The sequence below is a fragment of the Phoca vitulina genome, unplaced genomic scaffold, assembly GCF_004348235.1.
Source record: "Phoca vitulina isolate PV1807 unplaced genomic scaffold, GSC_HSeal_1.0 scaffold17, whole genome shotgun sequence".
Taxonomy (NCBI): Eukaryota; Metazoa; Chordata; class Mammalia; order Carnivora; family Phocidae; genus Phoca; species Phoca vitulina.
In genome coordinates this window covers 28,954,958-28,969,452 of record NW_022589720.1, presented here as the reverse complement: position 1 = coordinate 28,969,452, position 14,495 = coordinate 28,954,958, and the positions used below count along the sequence as shown (strand labels likewise).

General features: G+C 37.4%; 1 protein-coding gene and 1 non-coding gene across 3 annotated transcripts in view; both read left to right on the top strand.

Moving 5' to 3' along the window:
* Positions 1–14,495, top strand: part of NUP155 (nucleoporin 155) — a 63,783-nt gene that overhangs the window by 25,262 nt on the left and 24,026 nt on the right. Inside the window, exons 15-21 of one of the 2 annotated variants that reach the window (XM_032415290.1) lie at positions 969–1,063; positions 1,804–1,892; positions 2,371–2,433; positions 2,960–3,107; positions 4,645–4,711; positions 6,115–6,230; positions 12,047–12,144. In XM_032415290.1, coding sequence (XP_032271181.1) covers positions 969–1,063; positions 1,804–1,892; positions 2,371–2,433; positions 2,960–3,107; positions 4,645–4,711; positions 6,115–6,230; positions 12,047–12,144 — 676 coding nt within the window. The remainder of the gene's footprint in view (positions 1–968; positions 1,064–1,803; positions 1,893–2,370; positions 2,434–2,959; positions 3,108–4,644; positions 4,712–6,114; positions 6,231–12,046; positions 12,145–14,495) is intronic. The other variant, XM_032415291.1, reaches the window with a different exon arrangement.
* On the top strand, positions 7,213–7,340 carry LOC116639292. Its single transcript, XR_004300803.1, has one exon. It is a non-coding gene; the product is annotated as a small nucleolar RNA SNORA30/SNORA37 family (small nucleolar RNA).

The window sequence follows — 14,495 nt, the reverse complement described above, 5'->3', positions numbered from 1 at the left end:
ATAAGTAAAGCTTATACAGTAAACTCAGATTTTTATTTGTTATTGATAAGTTCTTATTTTAAAGTATACTAGTAAGAAACTCATGTTCAATTTATATGATAAATACATTTTTATTAAAACAGGATATTTGTGGACAAATCTTTTTTTTTTTTAAGATTTTATTTATTTATTTGACAGATAGAGAGAGCACAGATAGGCAGAGTGGCAGGCAGAGGGAGAAGCAGGCTTCCCGCCAAGCAGAGAGCCCGATGTGGGGCTCGATCCCAGGACCCTGGGATCATGACCTGAGCCGAAGGCAGACGTTTAACCAACTGAGCCACTCAGGCGCCCCCTTTTTTTTTAATTCTTAATTTTTTTTTTTTATTTTTTTGCCAATGACCTGATGAAAAAATTGGGGGCAGTAATGATAATGCCATTAGTATTTCAAAGCCATTGCTAGAATTGAGAAGGTAAAACTCAGAAAGCTTAAGATCAAGAATATCAGATCAAAGTTAAGTACAGAGAGACTGGATTCAAATCACCAGCTCTGCCACCAGGTTAGATTACTTTAGTTCTGTGAACTTCAGTTTCTTCATGTGTAAAACAGGCATTATAATAGTGTATGATGTGGGAGTTAATATATGCTAACCTTTTAAAATAGTACCTGGCACATGACAGGTACTTAATAAATAGCTATATTGTTGTTGTTATTTTCTAAAAGGTAAAAAGACCATGAGAAAGAAAATTAGGGGAATAAACTATAGACTAAAATAGAGTCTAGATAAAAAGAAAAAGCACCCTTTAATGATAGTGCCTCTGATAAACGTTCTCCTTTTTCATACCAACTGATTTCATTCACTTAGCAGATATATATTGAGCACCTGCTCTGTGCTAGGCACAAATTGAAACACTGGATACAAGAATAACCAAAACTTCTTTTTAAATGTTTATGTTTACTATAAGGGAAGAAACTTTTTTTTTTTAAATAGGAAGACCAGGCTTGTGCAACCTGCCTTATCCTTGCTTGTTCCACTGCTGCCTGTGATAGAGAAGTATCTGCATGGGCCACTCGGGCTTTCTTCAGGTATATGTCAGTTTTCTTTTGTTCTTGGCCACTTTTTTTAATGATAGCATTGGTCAATGTGGTAGTTTAAGGGCTTACCAAACACTTGAAGACCTATATAGGCAAGATAGTAAAATCTTTTTGCAAAAGGATGAAATCTGGAAAGATTATAATGCTAATAGACGTAGCTAGATTAATACAATGTATGAATTGTTACCCTTGCTCTGGGTTCTGTTCTTCAACTTCTTCTGTCTAGTCTTTTTTCTACACTTCTTTCTACTACAGTTACCATATCTTTTTTACTTCCTAAAACACTAGTTTCTCCTTTACTTGTATCATTGGCATTGAGGGATTCTAAATCACTTTAAGGAAACTTGGTATCAAAACGATATTTTTATTTGGAAAATATTTAGCTATAGGTAAGAATTTGAAATGTGATTTGTTTAAAACAATTTTTCAAGTGCTAGCTAACTGTAATCTGGTATGAAAATTACAGTGCCATATACTCTTAAGTAAATTCTCTGCATTGCTAACCCTTAGAAATTGCTAGAGTCCCTTATAATTCTTTCTGGTAGAGGTTCAAGTCAACAGTTTCTAAATAAGTATTATATCTATACTTATAGATATAAGCACTGTAAAATACATTAAAGTCTATAATGTTTAAGGCATTTATTTGGGAGCTAGCAGGACTTGGAACAATTCCATCTTTTAAGGTGGATAATTTCACTGAATAAGCTCAGCCTCTGTTGTCATAAAAACAGGTACGGTGGTGAAGCACAGATGAGATTTCCACCCACTCTCCCTGCTCCAAGTAATGTTGGTCCCATCTTGGGGTCTCCTGTCTACTCTAGTGAGTACAAAATACTGAAATGAGACTATTTCTAATAGTTTGAGTTTTAGAAACTGCTTAGCATATTTTAATGAACAAAGCTTTTCATTATATTTTATTTACTTGCTACTGTTTTATTGGTGAATACAGTTCTATAGATGTCTGACTCTTAAAAGCAAGGATATATTAATATTGAGTTCTTTATGCATGTTAGAGAACAAAATAACATGTAACCAGTAGTATTTATAGAACTCATTTGTTATTTATCCAAAAGGAAGGAGGTGAATGATTTCATAACAAGTAAACTCCCACCTCAATGTTTTCCTCAGTGGGAGTTATTAGAAAATGCTTGGGAAATGAGCGGAGTCCCTAAATCTTAAATATTTCATGGATAGTGCCACTCCGCACTCATGCTGAGAAACAGCTTCTCCTAATTTAATCAGATTTAAAAGATTGGGAGGTTATTTTATAAATCTTTATAGTCTTCTTTCCTTTTTAGGTTCTCCTATTCCTAGTGGTAGTCCATATCCAAATCCATCATTTTTGGGAACACCATCTCAAGGTACCTCTTTTCTTTGTTTTGTATTGCTACTACTATTCTTTTTGAAGAGCTAACACTGTTATCCTTAATGCTTAGTGAAAGAAATATTAACTTCCCCTAGTCTTTTGAAAATAATGTAGTTGAATAGAAGTTACATCCAAGCAAGTATTGACATTTGGCCATGAATGCCTTTGCGTAGGAACACCTTTAGTAGTATACCTGAAAGCTCCTTATCTGGGTACCAGGATTTAATATGCAGCCATGAAATCTGTATAATTAGCTCTGTTTGACTCCCAACATTAAGGAGGAGTGATTGCAAGCTTTCTTGCCTTTTATCCTGCATGCCGACACTTAGAAAGCCTACCTGGGAGCATCTATCCAATCTGAGTCTCTTCTTACCAGGGAAAACCAAATTCAATACCTATTTATTCCAGTATTTTTGTAAATATTCTTACCTTTGGGCCTACATACACAGGCTGTGGTTATTGAGGATGCTGAATGTTTAAGGTTAAATTTAAAGATTTGTCTTTCTTACGTTGTGTACAAGGTGTACATCCTCCTGCCATGTCAACTCCAGTGTGTGTTTCAGGAAACCCAGCAACTCAGGCCGCAAGTATGAGTTGTATGGCTGCACCAGAGATTGTGTACTCTGGAAAACACAATGGTATTTGCATTTACTTTTCTCGAATCATGGGGTAAGTTTTGCATGGAATAACCAACTATTGCTCACCTTGTCCTATTTTGTGTAGTTGAATATTTTTTTTTTTTTTTTTTTAGAGAAAGCATGAGCAGGGAGAGAGGCAGAGGGAGAGGGAGAAGCAGGCTCCTCGCTGAGCCAGGAGCCTGATGTGGGGCTCGATCCCAGGACCCTGGGATCATGACCCGAGCTGAAGGCAGACGCTTAACCATCTGAGCCACCCAGGTGCCCCTGTGTAGTTGAATATTTTTAACTTTAAATTTGGGACATCATTTATTCCTGTTAAATTTAACTTACAGTTTTATTTAGCTCACTTGTTCATTAATAAAATTGTTTTCTATTTAGCTTTTTTTTTAATCATCTAACCATCTATATTTGTTGTGTTTTATATATATGTATACACATACATATTAACATATGGTGTTACAAACCACCCCATTAACTCAGTGACCTGTATCTGCAAGTCAGCTAGGCGGTTCTGGTCTTAGCTAGACTAACTCATTTATACTCATTCAGCTGTGGGATTGAAGAGAGCCCTGTCAATCTTGGCTGGAGTCTCACATGTTTAGGGTCATGTTTGTATGCAGGTCTAGAATGGTCTCTGCTGGGACGATTGGGTTTTTGTTTTTCACATGGTCTCTCATCCTCCAGCAGGTTAGCCAGAGGTTATTCCCTTGGTGATGGCAAAGTCCCATGAGACAGGGTAGAAATTTGCAAAGCTTCTTGATGCCTAGGTTTAGAGTTGGCTTACCATTATTTTAACCTCATTCACTGGGCCAGGGAAACATCTCCAGGCCAACCCAGATTAAAAAATAGAATCCATTCAAATAAAATCTTTTTAAAAAGCCGGGGGGTGGGCACCTGGGTGGCTCAGTCGTTAAGCGTCTGCCTTCGCCTCAGGTCATGATCCCAGGGTGCTGGGATCGAGCCCCGCGTCGGGCTCCCTGCTCAGAGGGAAGCCTGCTTCTCCCTCTCCCACTCCCCCTGCTTGTGTTCCCTCTCTCGCTATGTCTCTCTCTGTCAAATAAATAAAATCTTTAAAAAAAAAATTGAATCCATTCAAACATGGGAAATAAACTCATTATGAGAGACACATCAAAGTCATATTGTAAAGGATAACTATAAGGAGGGACAAAGAATTACAGCCATTTTTGCAATTAGTCTACCATATCATCCAGTTAATTATCCTGTCTGCTATATATTTGTCTTAGATTTGAGATGGATGCTTTCATTTGAATCATTTGCTTAAAATGTGAAGCAGTGCAATACTCTTTTAGAAATTTGTTTTTGCATTATAAACTTTGTTTACAATTCATTGCCCAGAGTCTTTTGATTTTTTCTTAGCAGTATTTCATTATGTGAAATAACTTAGGTATATCAGGTTTAGAAATTTTCTTGTTTTCCGTTCTTTTGGATAACTTTGTGAAGTATTAAATCATTGCTGTACTTTGATAAACACACAGAAAGGAATTTACTACATATTGTAATTGTTTTTGTTTATACAGCATAATTATTAAAACATTTTTTTATTTCAGAAATATCTGGGATGCGAGTTTAGTTGTGGAGAGAGTATTCAAGAGTGGCAACAGAGAAATCACTGCAGTAAGTGTGTTGTATAATGTATTCCATTGCTGTGTGTAACCATTTTATGGTATTAACTGTATAAATAGATTGTTTCACATTTCTTGGTGTTAGAAACAAGATGCTGATTATTCTTTTATGGACATGTTTGTGTACGTGTCCAATAAACTCCTTGCCCTGGGTGAAGTCCCAGCTCCGTCACTTATATAAATGATGAGTCATTTTCTTAATATTTCAGTCTGATACCTCACTATAAGGTGAGAATAATAACCTGTTGTGAGGGTTAAACAGAGTAAGTCCTAATCCTTAATATTTACTCAAAGCTACTATTTAATATTTTGCTTATATGCTCCCGAATTCCATGAACCCAGTACTAATTTCCATGCATAAGTATACTTTCTAGAGTACTTTAAGAATAGATCCTGTAGGGGTGCCTGGGTGGCTCAGTCGGTTAAGGTCTGCCTTTCGCTCAGGTCATCCCAGGGCCCTAGGATCGAGCCCCGCATCGAGCCCCGCATCGGGCTCCCTGCTGAGCAGGGAGCCTGCTTCTCCCTCTCCCCCCTGCTTGTCTCTCTCTCTCAAATAAATAAATTAAATATAGGTTTTTTTTAAGATTTTATTTATTTGACAGAGAGTGAGCACAAGTAGGCAGAGTGGCAGGCAGAGGGGGAGGGAGAAGCAGGCTCCCCTATGAGCAGGGAGCCCGACGTGGAGCTCGATCCCAGGACCCTGGGATCAGGACCTGAACAGAAGGCAGACACTTAACCAACTGAGCCACCCAGGTGCCCCAATAAATAAAATCTTAAAAAAAATAAATAAAGACTAAATCCTGTAAAACTTTGTATTATCATAAATTCATGAATTCAGGTAGTAAAATTTTTTTAACATGAAATATGAATGCAATTTATTTTAAGCTTTTTTCTTTTTAAATCTGAAAGATACCAAATATTTTTTCGATTCTGATACTCTTTTAAAGTTCACATTTCTAAGAAGAAGAATATATTTATTTAACATAGTATATGATTCCATTTATATGAAGTTCAAGAACAGGCAAAGCTAACCTATGGTGACAAATAAGAAAAGTGGTTTGCTGGGAGATGGAATGACTAGTGACTAGAAAGGAGCATTAGGGAACTTCTTGGATGTTGGAAATACTCTGTATTGTGGTCTGGGTGGTGACTGAATTAAAATATAAAAAGCTATCAAGATATTCACTAAGATGTATTTATTTTACTCTCTGTAAATTATACCTAAAACAAACCAGAGCAGGACAGGAGGGATGTGGCTATCTAGTCCTTTATTCTGCACCAAGCATAAATAATTACTGTTTATTAAAACTTGACATTCAGTTATAAAGAGTATGTTTTTTACATATACACTTTTTCAGTGTTTTAAAGCTTTTGAAAATACTTTTTTTCTTACAGATTGAAAGTAGTGTTCCCTCCCAACTGTTGGAGTCAGTGCTACAAGAACTAAAAGGTTTGCAAGAATTTCTAGACAGAAACTCCCAATTTGCAGGGGGACCATTAGGAAATCCAAAGTAAGAATAAACAAGATTTATTTGCCTATTTTTTCCTTTTTCTCTCTGAGATATAATTCACATTATAAAATTCATCCTTTTAAATATTTAGTTCGGTGGTTTTTAGCATATTTATGAGGTTATGCTATTACCACCACTATCTAATTCCAGAACATTTTCATCATGCCAAAAAGAAACCCTTTACCTATTAGCAGTCACTCCCTGTTCACACCACAGTAACAATAATACCATAGAATGGCTTAAACAACAAACATTTATTTCTCACAGTTCTGGAGGCCGGAAGTCTGAGATCAGGGTGCCAGTATGGTTGAGTTCTGGTGAGGACCCTCTTTGTCGTTTACAGGCAGCTACTTTCTTTCTGTGTCCTAACATGGCAGAGAGAAAACTAGGTGACAATCTCTCTGGTCTCTTCTTGTAAGGCTGTTAATCGCATTGTGTGGGCTTCACTCTCATCACCCCATCTAAACCTAATTACCTCCCAAAGGCCCAATCTCCTAATACCATCACTCTGGGAATTGGGACTTCAACATTGGAACATGGTGGGACACAAATAGTCCATAGCACTCCCCATTTCCTTTCCAGTCCCTAACAACCACTAATCTGTCTGTGTCTGTGGATCTGCCATATTCTGGATCTTTTATGTAAATGGAAATGTGGCCTTTTGTTTCTGGCTTCTTTTAGCATATTTTCAAGGTTCACGTGTTTTAACGTGTATCGGTATTTTGTTTCATTTTTCAGTTCATCAGGTGATGCTCATTTGGGTTACGTTAGCTTTTTGGTTGCTATGAAAAATGCTGATGTGAACATACTTATAAAGGTTTTTGTGTGGGCGTATGTTTAGGATAAAAATTTTTTTTATTATAGAAATAATATGGGCTTTTTGTAAAGATTTCACTTTACTGCCCAGAAAATTTATGATCTATAGTATAACAGTATAAACTATATGAAATATATAAATATGTGTTTCTTTAAAACTGTAAATATAGCACTTTCACAGGTCCTCCCCTGACATTGGGGCCAGGATTTGGTAGCTGGTGCTGAAAGAAAACCCTTGATTGCATCCTGGCCCTGGAACCGTGCCAGGGGCAGCTGTCACTCAGTGGGACAGAGAGACTGTTCTGTGCCATCATGTTCAACATTGTATCTTTCTCCTGCTGCTCTTACCTTAGGTCTTCTCCTTTAAAAAAAAAAAAAAAAAAAAAAAGGAAAATTAAAAAATAAACTGCAAATAGAATCTAAATAGGCACACTTTTATGAAACATTGTATATACTCACTATATCTTCTACAACATTCCAAATCAGTGGAATAAATAATTTTTTTTTTAAGATTTTATTATTTATTTGACAGAGAGACACAGCGAGAGCAGGATCACAAGCAGGGGGAGCGGAAGAGGGAGAAGCAGGCTTCCCGCTGAGCAGGGAGCCCGATGTGGGGCTCGATCCCAGGACCCTGGGATCATGACCTGAGCTGGAGGCAGACGCTTAACGACTGAGCCACCCGGGCGCCCAAGAATAAATAATTTTTATATTGGCTGCATATTTTTCCATTATTTATATGCAGACATTTAATGGTGTAACTCTATTAATAATTGCAGTGTTTCTGTTTTTTCATGTTATAAAGAAGGTACAGTGATTACTCCTCTTTATACATGTTGGTGTACTTGTTCAGTAATCTTCAGATGAATTTCTTGAGAAGTAGAATTATTGGGTGTAAGAACTTTTTAAAAAGTTGATATGTAGTATTTAGTTGTCTCCTGAGAAAGTTAAACCAATTTTCTTTATTTTGAGCCTTTGGAACACTCTTAACGTATATCTTAATGTATAAATTGATTTCTCCCTTCTTTTGTTAACCCAGTTTAAGAGTCTATCTTTTAATAACACAGTATAATCTCTTCCCATGTTTGGGATTAGTTTAATGTTTGATCTTATTTTCACCATCCTGAATTTGTGCTTTTTATTGTGTGTTTTGTTTTTCTTTCCTTCCCCATCCCCTTATTTTACTGGATTGATCAGACCTCTCCCTACCCCAAACACAGATTTAGAAGTTTTATACATGATTTTCTTTCTCTAGTAGTTAGTTTTAAATTCTGAAAAATACACATCTCTGTCAGCATTAGTAATTGGACAGAAGCTATTACCGTTCCTTTTTCCCCTGCCCTCCACCAGTATCCTCCTTGGAAATTAGCTGGAATTTTAGTTGTAAGGTATTTTTTTTCTTTTTTCTTTTTAACACTATATTCTTCTGTTAATAGTTTCTTAGCAGTTTATTGAATTTTACAGTTATAACTGCAGTTGTCTGTTAATTTTATACCCTGCTACTTTACTAATTTCTCTTTAGTTAGTTTTTTCATTGAGTGTTTTGGATTTTTCAAATATGTAGTCCTGTCATCTGCAAATAGAGATAATTTTACCTTTTCTTTCTAGCTCTAGTTGCTTTCTCCTGTCTGTATAGGCTAATATCTCCAACACAGTGTTAAATAGTAGTGGAGGTATACTGGGCATCTGGGTCTTATTCCTGACTGTAGTGGGAAAGCTTGGAGTGTTTCTCTATTAAAGATCATGCCAGGGCGCCTGGGCGGCTCACTCGCTAAGCGTCTGCCTTCGGCTCAGGTCATGATCCCAGGGTCCTGGGATCGAGCCCCGCATCAGGCTCCCTGCTCTGCGGGAAGCCTGCTTCTCCCTCTCCCACTCCCCCTGCTTGTGTTCCCTCTCTCGCTGTGTCTCTCTCTGTCAAATAAATAAGTAAAATCTTTAAAAAATAAATAAAGATCATGCCCACATAGATACAGTTTATCATGCTAAGAAAGTATTTATCCATTTCTGTTTTAAGAATTTTCATATAAAGTGAGTATTGGAATTTGTCAAATATCTGCATTTTGCAGAGATATTTTTTCCTTTATTAACAGATTTTCTAATTTCAACCAACCCTTCATGCCTGCAACAGTCTCACTGAGTATTTGTTAATAGCTTTTTAAGATGTAATTTATATGCCACAAGATTCACTTATTTTAAATGTTCGGTTCTGCAAATTTTAGTAAATATATAGAATTGTGCAACCATTATCACAGTCTATTTTGGGAGCATTTTCTTCAACCCAAAGACAGTTCTTTTGTCCATTTGCAGTCATTTCCACCCCTTAGCCTCAAACACTTATTAATCTATCCTATCTATAGATTTGCCTATTCTTGACATTTCATGCTAATGGAATCATATAATTTATGGTCTTTAGAATCTAGCTTTTTTTTGCTTAGCGTTATTTTGAGGTTCGTGTTCGAGGTCCATGTTGCAGCATAAATAACTACTTCACCCCTTTTTATTGCCTAACGAGTATGGGATTGTAAGGTCATAGCCATTTTCTCTCAGGTTTTCATTTATAGTTTTGTTCCATTTTCTTCCTAAACTTTAATATTGCAGAGGAAAAGTACATTGCCTTTCTGATTCTCTTTTCTCTGTAAATGGCTTGTGTTAACTTTGAAGTTTTTTTATGCTTTTTGTCTTTATTACTGAAAATTTAGCAATTTCACCATGTCTTCAATATGTCTTTTTTCAATGAATGTTGAGAACTAAACTTTCTCAATGAGCATTTAGAACTAGACTTAAACCTTGGTGAATTTTCTTCTGTTATTTTTTATTTATTGTACTATCTGATCATTTCCCTTTTCTTGGGAAAATCCTATTAACTCTCCTGGATCTAGCCTCAGTTTCTTCTCTTTTCTTCCATAATTTCCTTTCTTCCTTCCTTTTGTTGTTGTGGTGGTTCGGTAGATTACAGAATTCCTAGAGTTGTTGTTACCAATTATTGTGTGTGTGTGTATATATAATTATTTATTTTTTTAAAGATTTATTTATTTACTTTGGGGGAGGCAGAAGGAGAGGGAGAGTCTTAAGCAGATTCCGCAGTGAGCACGGAGACTGATGCTGGGCTCAGTCTCACAGCTCTGAAATCATGGCCTGAGCTGAAACCAAGAGTCTGGCACTTAACCAACTGTGCCACCCAGGTGTCCCAATTATATTTTAAACAGCATCCGTTCAGGGGCACCTGGGTGGCTCAGTCTGGTTGAGCGGCTGCCTTTGGCTCAGGTCATGATCCCGGTATACTGGGATCGAGGCCTGCATTGGGCCCCCTGCTCAGCAGGGAGTCTGCTTCTCCTTTTCCCTGCTTTTGTGCTCTCGCGTGCTCTCTCTCTCCCTCTCAAATAAATAAATAAAATCTTTTAAAAAAAAATAGCATCTGGGGCACCTGGGTGGCTCAGTCGTTAAGCATCTGCCTTCGGCTCAGGTCATGATCCCAGGGTACTGGGATCAAGCCCTGCATCAGGCTTCCTGCTCAGCAGGAAGCCTGCTTCTCCCTCTCCCACTCCCCCTGCTTGTGTTCCCTCTCTCGCTGTGTCTCTCTCTGTCAAATAAAATCTTAAAAAAAAAAAAATAGCATCTGTTCAGTTTCTCTGATACATTTTTTTCTGGCCATTATATTTTTAATTCTGAGAGCTCTTTTTATTTTCCCTTTTTCGTGACAATTAGCATTTATAATGTGAATACCAGATTTCACTAGATAGATTACTTGCTAAAACAAACAAGACTGACATTCTCCAGAGGGCTGATATGTGCAACAACGTGGATGACTCTCAAATGTATTATGCTATAGAAAGGAAGCCAGAATTGATTTGTATGACATATTGGAAAAGGCAAAACTATAGGGGTAGGAGTGCCTGGGTGGCTCAGTCGGTTAAGTGTCTGCCTTGGGCTCGGGTCGTGTTCTCGGGGTCCTGGGATCGAGCTCTGCATCAGGCTCTCTGCTCAGTGGGGAGCCTGCTTCTTCCTCTCCATCTGCCACTCCCCCTGCTTGTGCTCTCTCTCTCTCTGTCAAGTAAATAAATAAAATCTTAAACAAAAGGGGCGCCTGGATGGCTCAGTCGTTAAGCATCTGCCTTCAGCTCAGGTCATGATCCCAGGGTCCTGGGATCGAGCCCCGCATCGGGCTCCCTGCTCGGTGGGAAGCCTGCTTCTCCCTCTCCCACTCCCCCTGCTTGTGTTCCCTCTCTCACTGTCTCTCTCTCTCTCAAAAAATAAATAAAATCTTAAAAAACAAAACAAAACTAGAGAGGTAAAGGAGATCAGTGGTGGACAGGCTTAGCGGGTGGGAAGAGGATTTGGATAGAAGAGACAGCACAAGAGAATTTTGGGGCGTAATGGAACTGTTCTGTATCTTGGTTGTGGTGGTAGTTACATGACACCATGCATCTGTCAAAACTCATAAAACTGCACACGGAAAAGGTGGATGTTATGTAACCTGAAACCAAAATACTGCTCATCATTGAAGGATTCTAGAAACCAATTCATTACTTTTAAATTTGGCAGATAAAGAGAAAGAAGCAACCATTTATTCAGCCTTTCTGAATAAAATGGACATCACAATAACCAAATAATTGAAACTTTAAGCATCCACAAGATTAAAATGCTTCAGTTTTAAATCATCATTGATTCGCCAATGATTATTTCACTATTCTGCAGAGGAAAAGAATATTAACAATGTATCCCAGCTCATTTATATGAGATATTCAGAATAGGCAAACTTAAAGAGACAGAAAGTAGACCAGCAGTTACTTAGGGTAGGGGTGGGAGAGTTGGGGATTGACTGCTAATAGAGAGTGGGTGAAAATGTTCTAAAATTAGATTGTGGTGATAGTTGCACAACCCTATGAATATATTTTGAGAAACTAAATTATGTACTCTAAATGGTTGAATTGTATGGTATATGAATTCTATCTCAGTAAAGCTGTTGAAAACACAAATACACATTTTGGAATTTATTTCAGTACAACAGCCAAAGTGCAGCAGAGGCTGATAGGATTCATGCGTCCTGAAAATGGAAATACCCAGCAGATGCAACAGGAACTGCAGAGGAAGTTTCATGGTAAGTTATTCCTTCTGATCAGTTGACTGTACATGACCCCAATAAAGAGTTTTATTCATCGAGTAGAAAACATTGGATTGAATAGAAAACAGTGGACATCTCTCAGTAAGATCTAGTTTTTTGATAACACAAGTATTTTTTATTAAAATAACATCAGTGTGGTTGAGAAAAGTGGGACTGTATGGATCTCATGTATTTCCATAACTTTCAGCCCTTTTTTTTTTTTTTTTTTTAAAGATTTTATTTATTTATTTGACAGAGAAAGACAGCGAGAGAGGGAACAGAGGCAGGGGGAGTAGGAGAGGGAGAAACAGGCTTCCCACTGAGCAGGAGCCGAATGTGGGCCTCGATCCCAGGACCCTGGGATCATGACCTGAGCCGAAGGCAGATGCCTAACAACTGAGCCACTCAGGTGCCCCATAACTTTCAGCCCATTAAGTTTTTTCCTTTCCTTTACAAGAAAACATGATACCTTTTTTTAAAGTAAGTTTTTAAATTGTAAAATAAGCATAATATAAAATTTACCATTTTAACCACATTCACTTTGTTGTGCAAACATCACCACTATCCATCTCCAGAACTTTTTTCATCTTACGAAACTCTGTACCCATGAAACAAAGCTCCCCATTTCCCATACCATCCCAGCCCCTAACAACTGTCAGTAGTTTTCTGTTTGTTTTTTTGTCTCTGAATTTGACTACCTTATATACTTCATATAAGTGGAATTATACAATGACCAGCTTTGCAACTGGCTTATTTCAGCTAGTATGTCTTCAGAGTTGATCCGTGTTGTAGCATATGTCCAAATTTCCTTTCTTTTTAAGACAATATTATTCCATTGTATGTCTACACAGGTTTCCCCTGCTATTTGAAAGTAGTGTTCCTGTGAAACCTTTCATAAGCCAAATGGCATAAAGTGAGAAAGTAATTACCATTAATTTATATGGACAAATTTTTGAGCATTCCCAGACCCCAAAAAATAACCTTTCTTAGGCTTTTCTGTTCCTTAGGACACTTTTTTTTTTTTTTAAGTTTATTTAATTTTTTGTTAGTAATCACTATGCCCATTGTGGGGCTTGAACTCACGACCCTGAGATCAAGAGTCACATGCTCTTCCAACTGAGCCAGCCAGGCGCCCCACCTTAGGACACATTTAGAGATAAAGCACAGAAGCCCATAGACACATTTCAAAGTTGTGGCGGCTTGACGCCGAGATGATGTGTATCGTTTCTGGGAAAGGAGTTTGGCAGGGTGCATGCTGCCTGTATAATGGCTCGCTACAACACAAAGGCTGAATGCTGATTTTAGGGTGTATTTTCGTGAAAGCAAAAAAAAAACACTTGGGTTTTTGAACACTTGGGTTGCTTCCACCTTTGAGGTATTAGAAATAATTCTGCTATGAATGTATTGTACAAATATAAATTTGAGTCCCTGCTTTCAGTTCCTTTGTTATATACCCAGAAATGGAATTGCTGGATCATATGGTATTCTGTTTTTAATTTTTGAGGGACTGCCATACCGTTCTCTATGCACCATTTTACATATCTGCTAGTAGTGCATAAAGTATTTCAATTTCTTCACATCTTCACTAGTTATTTTTCTCTTTTTGTAATATCCATCCTAGTAGATACAAAGTGGTATCTCACTGGGTTTTTTTTTTTTAATTTTTTATTGTTATGTTAATCACCATATCACTGTGGTTTTTGATGTATTTTCCTTCCTAATGATTAGTGACACACCTTTTTATAGAGTTAAAAATGTGAATCAAATTTTTGGTTGTTTTTGTTTTTGTTTGTCTATTATAAATGGTAACAGTCGTGGAAAGAGCAAGGTAATGGAAAACTTATAATCATCTATTATTCCAAAGTAATCTGGAATAATAAATCATTGCTTAAATTTTGCCTGCCGTTTTTTTAAAGAATTTTTGTGTTCTAGGGGCGCCTGGGTGGCTCAGATGGTTAAGAACCCTCCCCCCCAAAAAAGAATCGGCCTTCGGCTCAGGTCATGATCCCAGCATCCTGGGATCGAGCCCCACATTGGGCTCCTGGCTCAGCGGGGACTCTGCTTCTCCCTCTCCCTCTCCCTCTGCCTCTCCCCCTGCTAATGCTCTCTCTCTCTCTCTATCTCTCAGTCTCAAATAAATAAATAAAATCCTTTGAAAAAAAATTGTTAAAAAAAAAAGAATTTTTGTGTTCTGTTTGAGCCATTTCTGGCTGATAGATCTTTGCTAATTAAGACCCAGCCATTTTACTCTTGTCCCTTCCTGCTAGATCTAGTTTTCTGTTTTATAAACATTTCTATTTTATAAACATTTTTTCATTACTGCTATTGGTACTTCAGTAAGTCTTAAG